The sequence below is a fragment of the Corvus kubaryi genome, unplaced genomic scaffold (assembly GCF_017639235.1).
Source record: "Corvus kubaryi isolate FWS band 111438036 unplaced genomic scaffold, C.kubaryi_AGA036_p1.0 37397, whole genome shotgun sequence".
NCBI classification, from domain to species: Eukaryota; Metazoa; Chordata; class Aves; order Passeriformes; family Corvidae; genus Corvus; species Corvus kubaryi.
Window position 1 is genome coordinate 16,664,138 of NW_024581136.1, and position 20,262 is coordinate 16,684,399.

Here is a 20,262-nt window from a genome sequence, read left to right on the forward strand (position 1 = left end):
GGGGGAGGCCGGCCCGGGGGCGGTGCGCGCCCCGCGGGGAGCGCGGCGAGGCGGCCGCACACGGCGCGGAGGAGGCGATGCGGGCCGCCTGGCTGCTGCTGCCGGCGCTGGCCGCCCTGTCCGCCTACTACGTGTACCTGCCGCTGCCCGGCGCCGTGTCCGACCCCTGGAAGCTGATGCTGCTGGATGCCACCTTCCGGGCGGTGCAGCAGACGGTAAGGCGGCCCCGGCACCCCGGCTCTGCGGAGGCGGGCGGACAACCCCCGCGCCGGTACCGGAGGCGGGCGGAGCGCGGGCGCGGTAACGGTGCCGGCCCGGGGCATCCGCGCAGCGGGAGCGGCCCCCGCACAGCCCTCCCGGCCCGGCCGCCCCGCGCTGCCTTGTGGCTGGAGCCGAGCGGGGCGTCCCCGAGTCGGTGACATCGCGTGTGCGGCGGGCCGGAGCTGGGGCCGGTCCCGCAGCATCGACCGGTCCCGCGTGCAGGAGGAGAAGCGGACTCGGGTCCCTCTCTCGTGCTCCGGCTCCGCGGCGACAGCGGCGGCGCCGGGCGGGGCAGCCCCGGGTGTCCGTCCGTCCGTCCGGCCGGCGAGCGCCGCTCGGCACCGCCGGATGCCAGCGGTGTCCGGGACTCCCGGCACAGCCTCGCCGCATGGCGCTCGGTCTGGTGTGCGACTTGCAGGCTCTTGGTCAGGAAAGAGGAATTAGTGGGTTTTAATCTGATCCCTTACGTACGCCTAAGGGAAACAAGAAAAATGAAGCTCTTTCCGTTATTAAACAGTCTTAATTCGGAGTCTTTATTACTAAAGAAAACTCTCTGAATGCTTGCTTTTTGTCACAAAGTAGTTGTCACTTAATGGTTTCTCCCTTATTTTCTGCCAGTGTTTTTATGCTGACGTGAAACAGAACAGATACGGCAAAATTTCTGATAATGGCATTAGCTGTCAAGTTTGTTTTCTTATAGGATTATCTGATCTTTCACAAGGACTGATCAGTCATGGTCAGGACTGATGTAAGGCATTATGTATATGAAAGTTGTTTGGTTTTTAATTTCAGTTGTTTTGTTTTTAGTTTTCGTTTACTGAGTTGTTTTGAAATGTGCAAAAGCTTGTGTTTTGAGTGGATGATGATCCCTTCAAAAAGGGATTAAATGAGTTAATGGACAGAGGGCTCATGAATGGACTAGGTGGGAATGTACCTGCTACGTTCTTAATGCAGTAACAGTGGATAGTGGGAAGCATGAGGCCAGTGGAACACACAGTGTCCAAACTTGTATATTCTGCCTGAATAGCTTCTCTGGTTGCCAGCTTTGGAGATAGAGGCTGGGACTAAATGGATCACTCATCTGATCCCCTGGGACATCTTATGGTCCAATTGTATAGCTGAATCAAAGCATGCCTCTAGGATGAAATGATAAAACCTGTTTGCTGTACAGGATTAAAAACCCTGATCACTTGTATACCCTCCTGTATGTCTGATAGGAAAATTATGCAATACAATAGCTTTAATTCTGCAGTAAAATCTATGGCTTGATATTCACTTCCTCCATGTTTTTAACTCAAGTAACTGAACTGCAGGTGCTCAGATTCATTGATACTTAGAGACAGAAGGGCCGTGGTGCCTGCCCAGCATGCTGCCTGCAAAAACACAGTGTCATGGTTTGTCCAGGAGCACCTGCATCAAGGCCAGAACCTCTAGCCGAAGGAGACCTATCTTTAGAAAATGGTATGACTGTAACTATATATATGTGTATTGCTGCTGCCTCAGGTACACATGCAGTTTGTTTATGTGTTATGTTGGGCATGGATGCATTCTGGTGCCTCTAGCTTGGAGGCTGAAGAGTATATCTTTTGAGATACTCTAGAGGTCATAATTCCAGCAGGAGCTGGCAGGACAAAGCCTGGTGGGTGGCAGCTGGAGCAGGCTGGCGGCCGGGCTGAGGTGCCCACATCTGTCCCACTCTCTGGGGCGGGGAAGTCTTTGTTAGGGGAACGTGGTAATTTCTTAGTTGTTTATCTCTCTGGCCTTAGGAATAAAAACTTTTACAGTGAGAAAAACTACTAAGCAAGTAACAGTTCCTGTAACATCACTTGCAAACCAAAGGGACAAGAGAGTTTTACACAGAAGCATAAAGGAGGTGAGTTGTTAGAGGTGCCCCAGTCACACAACAGGTGAGCCTTAGGGCATTCATTTCTGGAGAGAAAGAGAAGGTGCTTTCCAAATGTTCAGAAGTCTTTCTTACACTGAGGCAGCACAGCCGGGAATAAATGACTGTCATTAGGAAGGAGCTCTGTGAACCGAAGGTGGGACTGTGAAAGTTAAGCTTGCGTATTTACTTTGTTAGACAGCTTTTATGTGTGTATGTATAATAAAGTGTATGTCTTTTCCTAGAGCTCAGCTTCCTCTTTCTTTCTCTATCAGCTATTTCAAGGTCAAATGGTTTAACATTTCTCTCAGTGTGACTGTTGAACTTTCACCCACTTCTGAATGTACTTCAGCTTGCTGTTTATTACTTTGCCTTATAGATCTGATAGCAGACAGAAATACCTTTCTAATTTTAAAATCTACTTTTCCCCTATAAACATCACATGCTTCAAATGCAATTAATTGTCTTTTGCTTATTTTGAAATAGGTTTGTCAAGACTCTGATGATTAAGTGTGACCATTTCTTGTTAGGGATATTGCATGTGTTTGCTCAGTGCATTAATAGTCCCTGTGACTGAAACACAACAGGGCTGTCACTGGCTTTCAGCGTACTAATGATAAGGTTTTTACATTTGCATGTAGAGCTTTGTCCCAGTCAGCTACAAATTTCTTTACAAGCTTGGGACTGAGTCAGTGTCCTGGCTCAGTGTGAGACTCCAACAAACGTTCAAGTATAATCACATGATTTAAAAAGTGCATAATGCTTATAGGGCAGTTTCTTTAAGTAGGTTTCAAAACATACTACAGAAAGGAACTGATATTGTTATCCTAGTCTTAAACTGGGGGGGGGAACAGAGGTAGGAGGAGATGGAGTGCTTATCTGAGGTCACAAAAATTCCAGTGAAGAAGCTGAAAACTGAGATGACTTTTCAGAGGCTTGTTCCTGTGCCCTTTTTAATGCCCTGTGCTGCCCTGGAAAGAAAACAGAGAAACTGAGACTTTAATGATATTAATGAATCGATGTGAAAATGCTTACCTGAGAAAGGGTAATTTGCCCATCACCTGTCTCAAAATGGGGCATGGTAACATTTTTACATAAAACTGTGATATAACACAATTTGAGATCAGAAATTAAAAACTTGTATGCATATCTATGTATACAGGTACATCAGAACTCAGCTTCACTGAAATTTGGGAATCCACATAATGCTAAATATGGGATTGAGCCATAGATTTAACCATAGTTACTGTTTCAGTGGTGTGTGTTTAAAAGTGTCTTCGTAATTCTGCTGTAACACAAAAGAACATTTCGTAATTCTGCTGTAACACCAGTATCAATTACAGACGTTTTTCACTTCTCCTTTTAACCACTATCCCTTAGAGGAGGAAAGAGAGCAGCACATGTTTATTTAAGTCCTTTGAAATAAGTTATTTCTGGTCACCACTGTCAAGACACTTGCTCTTCTGGTGCATGGCAAGGAAGAAGGGATTTTTTTGGAATTGGGACAGCTGATAGCAAAGGTTTGAAAGGATAAACAGGTTGGCATAGAGGACATCAGATGGATGTATATGGAAGAAGGTAGACAGCTGTACAGGGCAGAAAACTCCTCATCAGCCAAGTGTTTCCCTTTGTGCTTCTTTGCCACTCATTCACTTTTGGAATAAAATCAACCATGGAATATCAACGTTCAGGAGTAAAGAAAACTGCATTAGTTCTTTCTAACATTTTAATTTCTCTCTGCCCACATATTTCAGATTGTGTGACTTCTGGACAGATGTAAGTCATGGTTGTAGCCAGTGAAGTAAGTTGTTGATGGTTTTGGATGCAAGAACAGTCTTAGAATTGATTTACAGTAAAACAGGTTTTTAGTTATGGCAGGTAGGTCTCACAGCACTGGCACCTGAGCGGAAACTGAACCACACTGTAAGCCCTGTTTGCAGGAACAGGTAACTTATGTTGCTGTAAAAGCAGATGGTCATGGTTGAATAGATACATGCACAAAATCTTACATTAAAATGTAATCTAGATTTTGCTTTTAATTAATAAACTGAAAAAACAGTCTTCCTGGTTTCTTTTTAGTTCTAAAGGAAATTCATACAACTAAGAGCACTTGTTTTGACAATTGTCTTTATCTAATAGTATTAAAAAGACGTGTTCATTACTGGGCAATAAGACACTTGCATTGAGAAATCATTTTGTAAAAGTACCCTTAAATGGAGTAAACTGCCCAAAATGCACACAAAACAGTCTGTTCCCCACACAGCTAAATGTGGAAATGATCCTGTTTATTATTCACTAATCTGTTACTGACTACAGACATTGTCTTTGGCATTTTGGCCTCTTGTGTTTATAGAAGCATGTTCTTCAAAGCAATGCCAGAACTGACGATAGTCTCTGTGTCTTCTGAGGTAGGATGCTGAGTTTTGGGCAGTTCAGCCTTGCAGTTCCAGCATCATTACTCGGTTGAGTCATGAGTGAGATTTGGCTCAGTCCCAAGTAGTGCTGGAGGCAAAAAGAGCCATAGCTGTTTGCCCAGTTCCTGATCCCCTGAAGCCTGAAAGGTCAGTGCAGGACCTTGGCTCTGCCCAGCTGGGAGGGCACTGGAGGGAACAGCTGATGGCTCTGGTGTTGCCTCTGTGTGCTGCAAGCGCGACCTGTCGCAATAATTCCGTGGCTAAAAGTCAGAGCCAGGGTTAGCCAAGGAAGTCATCAGGGGACAGAGAGTCCCCTTGTGCTGAGTAGTGTTAGAGGTTGCTGGACATTAGCAACAAGAACTTTTGGTTTATTTTTTTGCAATACAGAACACATGAGAAGTATGGAATTCAAGTCCTTGAGGGAGGTGGGATTCTTCATGAAATAGCCAGCTGAGGAGCAAATAGAAGAATCCATATAATTTAGGGGCAGATATTGGTGATTAAAGGTGAAGTAATGGTCCCTCACTGGTGCAGTACTTTGTTCATTCTACCTGCTTTTTTCACAGCCCTGACTCATTTCTTTATTTACTGAAAAATTTCTCCTTCATCAATTAAATCTTTCAGTATCTGGCACCCCTTATCAAAGAATTTACCAGAAGGAAGGTGTCAGTCTTGAACACTTCAGTCTCTAGTGAGTCCCTGCATAGTCCTTATCCTAAAATCTCAGTCATGGGAATGTCCTGGTGAAAGAGAAGGAGTTTTTGGTGTAGTGGGAAAACTTGCAGCTGTGACCCAGAGCCTGTGATGTGCCGTGCCCATGGCTGGCACAACAGTTCTGGGCCAGTTGCCCACAGGCTTTTCATCTTTATACTAGCTCCTCTTTCTTTCCTGTAGTCTCTTTATTTCCCCCTTTTCCTTATGCTTTCTCTTCCTTTCTGCTAGCTTTTAGTATTACAGCACTGTCTGCTCTCCCTTTCCACCAGAGAACGTCACTGTTTTTCTCTTCTGTTCTCTTCTACTTCCACACACACACATGGACACATAATTCCCAAATATATTTGTGTTACATTTGATAACCTGCAGCAGCCCTGCAGGTTCTAACTGGAAGGGTGGTAAAAATCACAACTAGCAGCAAAGATCAAACCAATTATTGCTCACATGAGATGAGCAGTTCCAGTTTTATACTGGATTTAAGGCAATGCAGCTGTGGACTGCTGCCAAAAGGGCTGGTCCCATCCTTTCCCCTGCTCCCTCTTTTCTGCCTTGGGGTATCAGTAAGATGATGCCATGGCTGAAGTTTAGTGTTTCTCTGGCTCTGCTGGGTTTGTACTGAGCTGGTGCAGCAAGGTCATGTTCTGAGCCTTCCAGTGGCACCACAAGAAACGTGCCAAGGAAGAACAGGCATCAGGATGGGCAGGGCTGCACTTTGAGTGGCAAGGCAGTCCTAGAGGAGAGCTGGCCAACCACATCTTCTGCCAGGAGTATTATTACTGACTGCTAAGATATGATATATATTTTTTTTAACATTTAGCAAGAGGAAAAGAAAAAAATTGTGAGAACTTTCGACAAGACTGGCTCTTTGCCAGCAACAAGTGCAATCCCAATGCCTTGTAAGTAACAAGCCAATAGGTTGATTAGGCAGATTGACTAACAAAGAGTCTGTCTGATAAATGCTTGGCAGAAAAACCTGCCCATGTCTGATAAATAATTAGGACTGCTGCCTTTGCGCCCTGATGTAGAAAGCATCTCTTCCAGGATTACAGATTCTTGGAAAGAGTGGTCTGTTATAGGAGAAATAGGCATGAAAGAGCATGGTAGCCTGCAGATGGGTGCTCTGTGGTTTGAAGAACAGGGGAAAACACTTCTTGGTAAACACCACTAACTAGCCTTGAAAACAAAACAGTCCTGATTCCAGGGAACATGTGGTAATCTTGTCTACAAAGAATGCAAACTAAAATGGGAGAAAACAAAAACGAGATGTCTATTGCAGCAGAGTCGGGCTAAATAAAATCTACAAAACCATTATTTTCTTTAGCAATATTTCTAAAACTGCTTCCCAGTGGTTACTTCCCCTGGGAGCTTCCATAGGGCACAGGGAGGATCAGACCTTTATGTGGTTACATCAGTGGCAGCCCAACAATTTGTGTGCCAAATTATTAATAGAAGTATTGCTCTTCAGATTTCAAACTAGTCCTGGGTTTTCCTGTGGGAATTTTAAGTAATGGTGGGAGAAAAACATGGGCTGAAACTCAGAGATACAAACAGCCTTGTGAATTCAGCATTTCTTCCTGCTGGGTGGATATTTTGTGTTTCTTCTCCCAGAGAAAAGACTTGCAGTATGAAGAAATGATACTCCATCCAAAAAGCAGCAAACATTTTAAAATTTGGATTCCTACCAAACCAGCTCAGCAGGGTGATGTTACCACAAGTTAAAGCAAGAAAATAAAGTAATTTTTTGTAAATTCTTGTTTTGGAAGTGTATTCCTCTCCCAGGTCACGTAACAGCCCATTGTATTTGGCGTAAATTTGGGTTGGTTTTTTTTTAATATTGAACTTGTCATTTTTCTACAGCAGTCTGCAGTGAGAGCTGTGTAGGGCCTTTTATGTACAGCACCTGAATGAAAGCAAATATATCGATTTTTTTAACATTCAAACTAATTAGGACAGAGAAAAAAAATTGCATGTAATTACATGTGGCTGTAGGAGACAGATCTTCTTTGACAGAGGCTGCTGAGTGCTTCAAAATTTTTCTTCTGGAGGGGTGTGTGTGCAGATTTTGTACAGCTTAAACTGGCAACTCTTTATTCTTCAGCAGGTGAATGTGGTTAGTACCTGGGTAACCCTGCTCACTCTGTGTCAGCATCTTGGATTCTTTGTAGCAGGGACTGGCAGAATTCAAACTGCAAAGTGGGCACGTCTAGAAAAGCCCTATACAACAGGACACCTCTTGTTCCAAGTATTTGGTACTTGCACATAAAATAAAAGGGCCCAGCTGACAGCTTTCCTACTGGTAGTGTTCCTACAGGTATATGTTAAGTGCATGTGTTAAATTTACCCCCCAACTCCATTGCCTTGACTGAGAAAGTTGTACAAAAGGCTTGGCTGCTTTCTGAGCTTCATCACTAGGACAGAGATCAATTTTGCAAAAGGGGAAAGACCTCCACTACTTTTTTTTTTAGATGGTCAGTCTGGACACTGTAGTCCCTGCAGTCCTTTGGCTGCCCTTTTGCCACCACTCGTGCGCCCTCGAGGGCATGGGAACAGGTATGCACTACAAACAGTGTGCAGGTCATGTGTGGGGAGCAGGTCATGACCATTTCAAGTGGAGAACTGCCTTGAATCCCAGTACTGTTTGCTGGGAGAAACAGGTTTCTAATCGAGTCAGGGCAAAATCTTAAAAATAAACATGAAAACAAAAGTCCTGGATAGGCAAAGGGGATAAAATCTGTCTCCTTCTACCATAAGGAGACAGAAGGATCAGATCATTCTTCAATTTCAGTCTTTTATTCACATAGAAAAGTAACACACTTGAGTCTCTGAGGCTGAAAAAAGTGTCATTAACCTACTGTTGTTCTTGGCAAGTGTTTCAGATCCTTCTCAATTCAGCAGGTAAACACAAGACCAGCCAAAAAACACCATTATGTTCCTTAAAGACTATTCCTGTTTCCAAATTTCTTTGCAATCCTTGGGAACTTTTCTTAATTCAGAAGTAGAAAGACTTATGCTTTGGGGTGGAACAAGAGAAATAATCTGCGGTTTTGATACTTTTCCACCAAAAACCATTGCCTGTGTAGTATTGCCCTCTGCTGGCACCAATCTGAGGAGCTTCATAGGTCCCCTAGTGGAACACGAGGTTTGTCCCCTTCCGAGACATCTTTCAAAGGATCCGAGTACTTGTTCATGGTTGTGATCCACTAAGTGCTCGTGGTTTGATTTTTTTTCTGACCACAGAAAATCTTTTATGGACAGCGTTTTGTTTTAATACAGCTTTAAAAGCATTAGAGGTTCTTGACAAAATCTTACTTTCCAGTGAATATTGTAAGAATTGTGTAGGACCTGCCCTTTGAAGGCAGTTGCATTAAATGTCAATGTGGTAGCATATGATATGCTCTGAAGTAACAGGAATTTCTTTTCTTTTCCCCCCACTAGTGTCACCTGATTCACTATCTGAGACTCAGCCATCACTTGATAGTTCTGAATTATTTGATCTGCACCTTTGACAAGCTGAAGGATGTGTCCTCTGAAGATGTTAAAATCACGGATGCTGTTTTTGACGGTGTGGAAGTGAGAGTGTTTGAACCTCCTGTGAAGGGAGATGAAAGCCTCAAGCGCAGCGTTGTTTACATCCACGGAGGGGGCTGGGCCTTGGCAAGTGCAAGTAGGTGTCTGCCAGTAATTAAATCGGATTCCAGTCTGCTTTTCTCCCGGCAGGAAAAGCCAAAAGCTCTTTTTCCTGCCAGGAAAGACAATTTTGCTAAGATGTACCTGAATTCAGTAGTAACTATCTCCACTCTGGTGAATCAAGTCTAAGAAGAGAGGGAGAAAAGTATCATGAACACACAGCAGAAATGCACATCTTATCTGCATGTGAGCTGTAGAAGGACCAAAAAGTTAATTTTGTTACACCCTGAGAGGAAAAAATAACTTACTGGTTAAATTTCTGTGACGCCTGTGTGGGCTGCTTTGGCCAGTCCCCTGCTTTCTGAGGTAATGTGCAAAAGTCAGTCCTTGGTGATCAGGTTCCAGTGGCTACATGTAAGGAAATTACATGGGTTTGCCCCATTTTCAGAGAGTAATTAGCAGAAGAGTGAGCTGATCAACACTGCATGTAACAGCTTTGCTAATGTTTGGCTCCTAAATAACACCTACCTGGGAATACACAATGCTGAGCACAGACAGCAGGAGCATGAGGGAAACAGGTAGAGGTTGGTTTCTCTAAGGTTTGCTCCTTAGAGACTACAACCACCACTAGCTAATTACCTTGAAAATTAATGCTGTTTACTCCAGTTAACTTGGAAACCACAAATAGGATCAGAGGAAGTGAGGTACAGCTATAGGCAGTGATAAGGTAACCACTGATTTCCTTCCACATCGTACAGGAGGAAAACAGCCTTGGGGGAGAAAGGGCATGTGGTTCCTGTGGCTGCTCTGAGATCCAGATCTGACAGGAATGTTCTCCCTTTTCCTTCCCCATTCTTCCCAGGACATCCTGAAGTCCATACAGCCCTGATGCATTCTACAGCTTCCTCTCCAGAAAAAGAACATTAATGGATTTTTACAAAATGATGCAAAATACAGACTGTACTGATTGCATTTGGACTCTGCATGTACAAGTCATTTAGACCATGATTTAAGTGAGATTTAGGTTCCTAAATAACTTTAAAATGTGGCCTTCACATGCCTTTGGAAATTCCAGTGTCTTTGTCCTGTAGCAGTTAAACATTTTACTCCTCTTCCCACAGAGGAATTGTGCTTTGAGATGGGTTTTCTTAGACCTACCTGAGGGATATCTGTTAACCTCCTGCCTACATCATTTGTTCTGTAATAGTTGGCATATGACTCTTGTTGTGCAAAAAGTTTATATTAAATTGCTGCACATTGTCAGGATGATAATAGCTTGGCTGTGTCAGATGTATCCCTGAGTCTAAGGTGCAGAAATTAATGACAGAATTGCTACACCTAAATGTTTACTTCTAAGACTGGGTATTTTAGAAAGTGTTTATTGTCCTAGTATATTTTACAGTACTGGGAACCAGCAATTAAGTAACTGGAAAGGAATAAAATTAAAGATGATCAGTCCTCTGATAAATAGGATAGCTGTGATTAATCCTCCCTTAAATGAGTAGCTCAGCTGACATTAATAGGGCAACTCACTTGAATCAAAGCAATGCATGCTATAATAAAATGAACCACAGGCAGTGACTCATCCAGCAATAACTCTCTCTGGATGTTAATGCCCCCAAACCACGGGGTACCTTAGATTTTGCCCAAATGAGAGAATTGCGATAGGTGGGTGAAATGACATGTCTGAAGTCACCAAGAAACAGGTGAGGAAGGAAGCATTAGACTGCAGGATTCCAGGATTCCGAAGGCATGAATTACATTCCCTCTGCTGTAGTATGGATTTGACAACTGATCAGTTGCAGGCTGATCTCGTTTACTTTGTTTATATTTGTGTGATGGCTGTACGTTTTCTGAGAAGGCTTAGGGACAGCTTTGTGACTGTTGACTCCCATGTCCCTAACACCATGTCCATCCCTTCCAGGAACAAGCCTTTACAACAATCTCTGCAGAATCATGGCTGAATCTCTGAACGCTGTTGTTGTCTCTGTTGAGTGAGTAATCTAAAACTGATCAAGTAGTTTTAAGGTATTAGAAATATGTAACATAGTTCTTTTAGCTTCTCCTTTGCTAGTGGCTTCTGTATAAGGCTTTAACTTGGACAGTAATTTTCTGTACCAGTCTGATACCATTATCCTTTTAAAATTGCAACAAATTGGAACGGTATCAGAAATTCATTTGGGTTTCTAATTATTTTAGAATACACTGTGGGGTCTGACAGTTCCCTGCTGCTCTCGCAATCTCCCACTGTTCCAGTCTTCTCTTTTAAGCCTTGTGCTTCCCTCAAGAGCAGAAGACTGCCAGACAACAGAGAAGCAGGGCTGCTTTTTTAACATGTTGAACAATTCCAAGGCAAACAAACCTCTTGATTAGCTAAATACATTACCTAGGTGACTCCAACGTGATTGGTACTGTTCCCATCTTTATTGTCAACTTCAGTATTTTCTTTTGCAAACCCAACCACTTGATAGAATTACTCATGTTTCCCACCTGCAGTTCATTACATAGCAAGCTTTGGGATCTAATTGCAACTTAATTATATGGAGTTGATGGTACTCATTTAATGCTTATTATGGTGTACTTTAAAGGGCTGGGAGGGGGTTGGTTTATTTTTTTTTACTGTTCTGGTTTTTATTATTAGAAACAAGGAAAGCTACAAAAGCAGCTGTTGGTCATTCTAGAAAAGCAGCAATCACAATATTGAAAAGTTCCTAATTATTCCTGTTCTGATTTATGCTGGTATCATTCTGCCTATTGCTCTGAGTTACTATTACCTCTTCTCCTTAACAATTATATCCTTTAATCAAGGTGTTTGCATTCACTTAGTCAAGTCTAATTAGATTCCTCATTGGTCTAATTGCACATCTCACTTTCACAATCTATGCACAGTCTGTTACACATTTTTGCAAGGAGTTCCCAAAGGACACTCTCAGATTCCTGTACATACAAGATACAAGTTGCTTTCTGACAGCAGGTCACAACTGGAGTTTGAAAGTTGTAATCTTAAGTTTAAAATTTATTCTGCACTATGAAACTTCTTTAGCTTACAATCTAAAGATGCTTTGAATCAGAGAACCGAATTTTGGGTTGCTCAGCTCTACTGAGAAATTGTAAAATCTGTAGTTTGAAAAGCTGCAAACTTTGCTTTGTACCATAAGGCCTAGTAACAACTCTTGGATTTCAAATTATTCAGTAATACAGACTTCTCCTGCACTGTTATTTAGAAGCTGAGAAAGCCTCATGTCTGGGATTCAGCTGCTGGCTCTTCCTGGCAGACTTTGCTCTGTCTGTGCTTCCATCTCCCCACCTGCCCAAGGGGGGTATTTCTGCTCCTCTCCTTGATAAAGGAAAGGAATTGTTGAATCTGTTGCATTGGAGCAAATTAGCATTACTTTATTTCTTGGCTATTGTTCATTTCATGGCACAGAGGGATAGCAAGGTTCATTCTCTCCTGACATCAGTAAAAATTTGGGAAGCTCAGGAGTTTGGCTCAGCCAAACAGGAACGTGTTGAGCGTGTATGATTTACTCTCCCTCGTATTTGTTAAGGTGGGAATTTGGATCAAATCCAAGCAGAGTGCAATGACTCCCTTGCCAAGGGTGTTTTAACTACTGATTTTTATAATGCATGATGAAATCCTCCATTGGGAAATCCTAGGACACTGCTGCACAGTTTTATACTATCTTGGTATTATTCATGTTTAGCAGGTTCATTTTAATTTTTCCAAATTAGAACGTTAATTATAAGATTAAGTCTTACATACATATTACACACCTCCTACTTTTTTTGCAGTATTTATCCTAATGAAATACTTATTTCCAGTAAGGGCTATCTTATATCACATGAGAATCCTAAAGGAGAGGTACAATAAAGCAGAGGTAAGAACTGTTTCTCATCTCTTCTCTTTTGCAGATACAGGCTGGTGCCTGAGGTGTGCTTCCCCGAGCAGTACCACGATGCTCTTCGTGCAACAAAGCATTTCCTGCAGCCTGATGTCTTAGCTGAGTATTCAGTGGACCCCAGCCGAATTGCAATCTCTGGGGACAGTGCAGGAGGGAATTTGGCAGCTGCTGTGTGCCAGCAGGTAACATCCACTCTGTGTTGTGTATTGCACTACAGCAGCCCAGCTCAGAGAGGCTGACAGATTCTTTGTGTTGCACCATTACAAAGTGAGGTGCCATCCCTAAAAACCCCTAAAAAAAACAATGGTAGGGAGCCAGAATCTGCTCATTTTTCCTCTGTGAAGGGACTCAGTCACTATATGAATCACATAGGTTGTGATGTGTTATTACAGTCACAAGTTGTTATGGACGAGAGTTTAAGAGCAAGTAGCTAAATTACTTTTTTTAACCCATTTTGTTGGTGAACTCCTTATTTTTCCAAGTAGGCATAATTTATTAATATGGCTTCCTATTTTTAGATAATTGTCTCTGGAAATACGCTTTTATTTCTTTCAAATACAAATAAAGGACAAAATATACAGTAAAAGGAGCTTAATTCTTCTGTTAAATTGTCTTCCTGTAGCATTTTGCAATTTTAAGGAAATTTCTTTTGTGTATCTGCAGTTTAAATGTAATCTGAATTTGATCTAGTAAAGAGTTTAAAGGAAACCCGAGGCAAGTAATAATATTTTTCACGGTTGAAGGAAATACTATTATTACTAACTTATTCCTATTGCCATAACCATTAGTGATAAGACAGCAGATACCATATCCAGACAACTAATTATCATGACAACCTTGCAGTATTGAATTAGGGTGGAAAAATTAATAAGAGACAATTACAATAAAAATTTCAATATTGAGGACTGATAAACATGATAGTACTGTGTTTTGGAAAGAGCATTCCTAATTCGACTTCCTGATGCATAATTCCTTTTAAACAAGATGAGACATGATAGGGCACTGGGTATCTATCTTGTGTAGAAGATGAAACAAAGAGTTTGCTGACTCTTCCAGTAAGGCAGTCAGGGGGCACCAAATGTATAATTGATAGGCTCAAATCAAATGCAGCTGGCAGGGTCGAGTCAGACACAGGGAGTTGTTTCTGCACCAGGTGAGCCTTTGTTAGAAGAAACTGTGGATGCCATCAATCTGCACTGGCTGAAAAAAAACCAAACCAATTAGATCGATTCATGGAAGAAAAATGCATGAAAAGCTCTTAAAAGCAAGAGTAGCTCCTCTGATTCAGGAAATCCTTCTGTTGCCACTTGTTCAACTGGACGCTGTGTTAGACAAATGCCGCTTTACATTTTACATGTTTTTTTCTTCTTATTCCCTTCAAAAAAAACCTTGTGTCACTGATTTCTGTTGGGAACAGGATGCTGGGTCTGCCCTAATGCTGATGCTTCAGACAAAACAGCCACATTACCTGTATAAGAGCAGAACTCACTCTAAAATTGTCAAAGGAACGTTTGCTTTTCTGAAGTTCCACATTGATATATGTTTATTTTCCTTGTCACCTTAATTCTGTCCTGCGTTTTTCGCACAGCTTAGCAAAGAAGAGGATTTGACCGTCAGGCCGAAACTGCAGGCCTTGATTTATCCAGTCCTCCAGGCGTTCGACTTCAACACACCTTCTTACCAGCAGAACATGAACATGCCCGTGCTTCCCCGCTACGTCATGATCAACTACTGGATCGATTACTTCAACGGCAACTACGACTTGGCTCACGAGCTGCTGATCAACAACCACACCGCTCTCAACGTCGGCCGCGCTCTCTCCTTCCGGGCGCGCCTCAACTGGACGTCCCTGCTGCCTCCGTCCTTCAAGAAGAGCTACAAGCCCGTCGTGCAGACCACGGGCACGGCGGCCATCGTGGAGCAGCTGCCGGCGCTACTGGACGTGCGGGCGGTGCCGCTGCTGGCGGACGACGCGACGCTGGCGCGGCAGCCTCGCACCTACGTGCTGACCTGCGAGAACGACGTGCTGCGCGACGACGGCGCCATGTACGCCAAGCGCCTGGAGCACGCCGGCGTGCCCGTCACCCTCGACCACTTCCACGACTGCTTCCACGGCTGCATGATCTTCACCGTGTGGCCCACGGATTTCTCCGCCGGCGTGCAGACCAGGAACAGCTACATCAAGTGGCTGGATGAGAACCTCTGAAGGGAGGGCGCCGCTGGAAGGCACGGGGTGGGGGTGTGGCTCTGGTGTCTGTTCTGGCAGAAGAGCAAACAATCAAAAAGTGCACTTTTCTGAATTCTGACTTCTCCATTTGGCTGCAGCTGCTGGGGGTACAGACCACTAACTGCAGCATTTTCGAGCTCCATTGGCCTTGCCTAGTAAAGTATTTTTTTCAAACCTCAATTTTTTTTTTCACCTTCTCCCAGATAACTATTGCCAAATATAAACACCTGTTGAGCAGGGAGAACAGCAGTCCTGCAGGATCCTTACCTGGCTGCAACTTTCAAGCTTTGACTCTTAATCAGGTACAAAGGCCCTGCCTTTCAAGTGATGTGAGATAAAGCCTAACACCTACATCTACTTCTGAATATGTAGAAACGTGAGCTAGTTTACAGCAGTGTTGAGCATTTGATGCCACAGTGAGAACACTCACCTTGGACAGCAGGGCCATGCATTTGAATGACAAGCATGAATTTAGGTGTTGGCTTTTTGCCACAGACAAACGGCTCATTTAAATTTTTTAAAGTATTTTTTTAAAAAGCTCTTCTAGACAGTTAAAACTATTCTAGACGAGTCTCAGCCAAACCTGTAATTCAGCTTTGGACTTTGGTCTTTACTGCCTTTCAATTATTTATATTTAAAAAAAAATACAGGACTAAATATATTTTCAATAAAAAGTATGATAGCATACACACAAATAGGTAAGATAAAATATTATGTGTAGCAGCAGAATCCAGGTTTCCTATGTGAGTGACCTCCAAAGCTGACTACTTATTTGGCTAAAGAATGTGACTTCATCTGTGTTTAAAGCCTCAGTTGTACAACCTCCTTACAGAAAATACTGACCTTACTACAAATAATCTGCTGTGTGGTTTGCACTAATGTTTTTAATTAGTAGTAGAAGTTTTTGTTTATTGACTTTTCTTTTGTGCTTGTAGTTTTTATTGTATTTCCTGCTTGGTGAAAGGAGGGAAGCAAGCAAATAGAAGTGGGCTCCAATCTATACAGAAGATTTAAATCTGAGCTTTGCAGCTGAGCTTTGTCTCTCTTGTAGACTGCTCTAGGTAAGGTGATCTCACTACTGAGCAGCAAACCTGTACAGTTTGAGCCAGTCTGTAAAGTTCAGACAGACAGGACAGGGGAGTGAAACCACTTTGTGACTGTCTGTTGTCCAGGCTGCTCACACCTTGCAGAAATGAAGGTGGTGTCAAAAGCCCATAGGCACAGAGGAGAGAGTGGGAGATTAAATTCATCCTCAGCTTTACCCCAGACTTCCTGTGGGACCCCAGGAGAACAATGTCATCTCCTTACACCCCACTTCTGCCAACGGAGGGAGTAATTTCCTACCTCACAAAGGAGCTGTGAAGCTGAATTCTCAGGCTTGAGTGAAGCACACAGATGTGAATGTGACTGACAGGCACTCAACAGCTCCCATGGCTTTTGACTTTCCATCCTTCTCCAAGACCTGGCTCAGAGCAGCCTGTCCCACAGCAGGGATGCTGCTGGGCTCAGGTCCTGCTGAGCAGTTTGCTCCCCTCTGTCCTGGTTCCTGTCAGGAATCCTAAGGTGAAGCTTCTTAGCCCTTGGAGATCATGACAAAGGCAATTTCATTAAAGCATTCCTTATGGCAGTATTCTGAAAAGTTCTTAAAAAAACCCATCAGGTACTGGTAGATCAAACTGCCTTCTGACATTTAAAATACATACAGAGCAGTCCACTTTCACTGGGATTTAAATTAAATAGGAGAATGGCTTTGCTGAATCACAGCTTCCTAGAAACATCAGGTTGTTAAGGTGGTTGTGTGTATTAAGAAAAGCCATTAGAGAGACAAGGCCTGGATGTCAGCTCAGTCATGCAGGCCAAAGCTCATTCCCTGCACAGTTCACACAGAGATCACAAAGCAAAGCTTTTTCAACAGTGGCCCAGATTCTTCTTCCGTTTAGCATTTACAAAGACTGGGTAGAATTAGAGCAGCCAAGTGCTAATCTGAATCAGAAGAAACTTTGATCAAGAAACCCAGTTAACACTGCAGAAGAATTCAAACTTTTTATCTGGGTTTAAACCCTTTCCTCCTTTTCTCCATAAACACAACTTCATAGATTGTATGCTTTAAACAGACAGCAACCAAAGTTATGTCCATTCAAAAGACAAGTTACTAATCTGCTCCAGAGTCCTTTCCCTTTATATGGAAACAGCTATGTTTACCTGACTTTAAACTATGACTAAAATAGTAAAAAAAATATCACTATACTGAGTTATAAGAACAGGCTTCTTCTTGAATTTCCCACTTAAAGCCTAAACCCATGTCAGAAAAGATGTAATTTATATCTACTGTCATTAAAAGATAGTATAACTGTAGTACTGGGAAAAAAATGGTTAATATTCCTATAAATCTTACAGTAATTAAGTTTTCCTGAGAGCTTTCTGCTAAACTTTAGCTCAGCATTTGTTTATAGCTAAGTTATAGATATCTGTTATGAACCTAAAATATAATTGCTGCTAGTTTTTTTTTTAACTGAAATGAAAGGGTGAGCTGGAATATATATATATGTATATACATATATATATATATATTCATGGAGTCAGTTGTAAATTTCCTTCATGCACTGAAGCACATTAAAGTCTTGGCACAAGAAATGGTGGTAAGTTCATAACTGGAGTGAACGTGTTTACGAAGCTGCCAGCAGCCTGGTGTGATGCCTGAGATCACAGCACCACGTGGATGTGATGTACAGTATTAAATACTTCTGTCAAAGCATCTGGACTACTTTGATCTTGCAGCTCTATGGTTTAACACCTGATAGCTGCAGAGATACCTGAGGAATCCTACAACATGGAAAAAGAGGTCTGAGTCCCAGCTCTAAAAAGACCTTTAGTGCACAGCCGCACAAGACACTGAGCAAATTCAGTGTAAACCTTGAAGTAAATGTTAGTCCCAGCCCAACTTTCCTCCTCCTTTCCTCTGTTCTCCTTTGCACACAGTCCCCGTGCCCCAAATTGAAAATTTAGGGTTGTTTCTGGCTGTGTTGCTCCAAGCTTCTAGGAGCTGACCCAGGGTTACAGAAAGCAGATGCCTGATAGCAAGGGATTAAAATTAATCTGTGTTGCAACACCTGGATTTGTTCCTGGGTTTTCCTACATCTCCAAGCGTTTCCTCAGGGTTATCTTGCACCTTCCTCCCTTGGTTATTTCACAAAGCAGTTTAGGGCACTTTGCATGTTGTAGGATCAGAGCAAGTGTTTGTAGCAATACTTCACCTGTGCATGGTAGAGTCTTCTCAGAGGAGACATCCAATAAATTTGTCTTCTTATCTTAAATCAATGGATATGGCTAGATACCTTTTGTAGGTAGCTTTTCTTCCCCTTCTACAATTAGACTTTACCTCTTGATTGCAGAAATATCTTGTTCCTGATGGCCATCAAGGCATTCAGATGAAAGCTTTTAAAAGAAAAAGCAAAATCAACTTGCATAATAGAACTTATAGTCATCCTTATCCTGCCTTCCTGAACCTGAGAACTATATTAGTGGGTCCCCAGCATTTTGGCTAATATTTGCAGGAATAAATGGAGATTTTGTATCCCTAGCTGAGGACCTCTTAAAGGATGGGTGTTCAACATTTCTGGAAGCCCAGACCTCTTTCAGGAGGTTTCATGATGCATAAAAATCACAAATAAATTGGATTTCCTAACTTTCATCTAAGTAATTCCAGAACTGCATTCCCAGCCAAAGCAGAAAGGCCATTGTGAGTTTTAAGCCCTACAAACTAAATAGAAATACTTAAAAACATTATTTTGTAGTGTTTGGGCCTCTATATTTTTTAATCTCTTACCAAACTTCACTAGAAACTTTTAAAAATAAAAATATTGGAAGTAGGTAAACTTGAGTTCAACCTTTTAAGCTGCTATGATCTGTAACAAAGATGTTGTTAAAGAAAAACCAAAACCAGCTGGTTTAATGTTCTCATATTTATGATGTTCAAAACCCCGACGTACAACATACTTGATGTGAATGCATTCAATACCTTGTGCATGACTGGTTTTTGCTTTTTGTCCCAGAGCAGGGGAAAGATTTGTAAGATCTCATTACCAAGTGTGATTTGAGCTGTGCTATCAAAATGAAGAACAAATAAATAAAGTGAAATATACCTGTGGTTTGTTTTATTTTTCCCAGGACCACCGATTTTGTATTTCTGAGCATTTCCAATTTGGTTTTTGGTTGTGTGTCCATGGGCTGTGGGGGTCACCTCCTTGAACTTCATTTCTTCCAAATGAATAATGGTGACCACATCTGCTGGTGCTGAAGAGTGGACAAACCTGCAGTGGTGCTGTTGTTCTTTATCAAGATAAACAGCAGTGCTCACATTCTCCATTCTGATGTATAAACACATTTTTATGTGTCTATAGGTTGTGTGTGTGTTTGAAATTTATTTCAGCCAGCAAAAGTCCAGGTTCCTTTTTCATTCCTACTTGCCTTCCTTTCGTATTCTTTTTTTCTGACCTGTAACCCATTTTCTGCCCTTGCTCTCTCAATGCAGAGCAGCATTGCTTTTGAAATATCCGGATGTGGGGCATTTCCCATTTTGTCCAGCAGGCTCCCTTGCCTTTCACAGAACACAAAGCTTTTCACTTGCTGAAAAAAATTGGTGAGGAAAAAAGCTTCAAAGGACTTACAACCCTATTTTTTAAGGCAGCAAGAGTCATACTCCTGCTTGCATTACATTGAATGCATTAAAAACAGGCTGGGCCTTAGAGAACATTTTTCTCCAGTCATGTTTTCTCAGATGTCATAAAACATCTGACTGCAGGGCTTGGCAAGGTTGGGGCAGTGCCTCCCTCAGCTGAGTGTGGCTGTGACCACATCCCATGCCTGGCTGGTCCTGGAGCTGGCTGTCCCTGTGCCCTATTTCCCACCTCCCACTCTCAGCCGGAGCAGCAGTGAGTGCCCCATGGGGCTGTGCCTGACCCAGGTGTGCCTGACACAGCTGGATCCCAAAATCCTTCTCCACCACCCTGCCTGGCTGGGTGCTGCTCCTTGCCTCACACTTCGAAAACTCTTTGGAGCTGGGCCACGTTTTATTTTGTTCATCCTCAGGGGAGACACATGTTTTTCCCTTGTTCTTACATCCAGTTTTTCTGGCATTAACCCAATGGCATTTCTTTCTTTTATAAATGTCTAAAAAGCTGACAGCACATCATTACTATAAGACTAAATTTACCCCAACGTACATCTAGTATTTTT

General features: G+C 42.5%; 1 protein-coding gene across 1 annotated transcript; it reads left to right on the top strand.

The window, feature by feature from the left end:
• Positions 1 to 30: 30 nt before the first annotated feature.
• Positions 31 to 19,168, top strand: NCEH1 (neutral cholesterol ester hydrolase 1). The gene is made up of 5 exons (XM_042042004.1): positions 31 to 215; positions 8,707 to 8,935; positions 10,823 to 10,892; positions 12,811 to 12,982; positions 14,389 to 19,168. Exons 1-5 carry the CDS (start codon positions 78 to 80, stop codon positions 15,004 to 15,006), a joined length of 1,227 nt encoding a protein of 408 aa, XP_041897938.1. The 5' UTR covers positions 31 to 77; the 3' UTR covers positions 15,007 to 19,168.
• Positions 19,169 to 20,262: the final 1,094 nt, after the last annotated feature.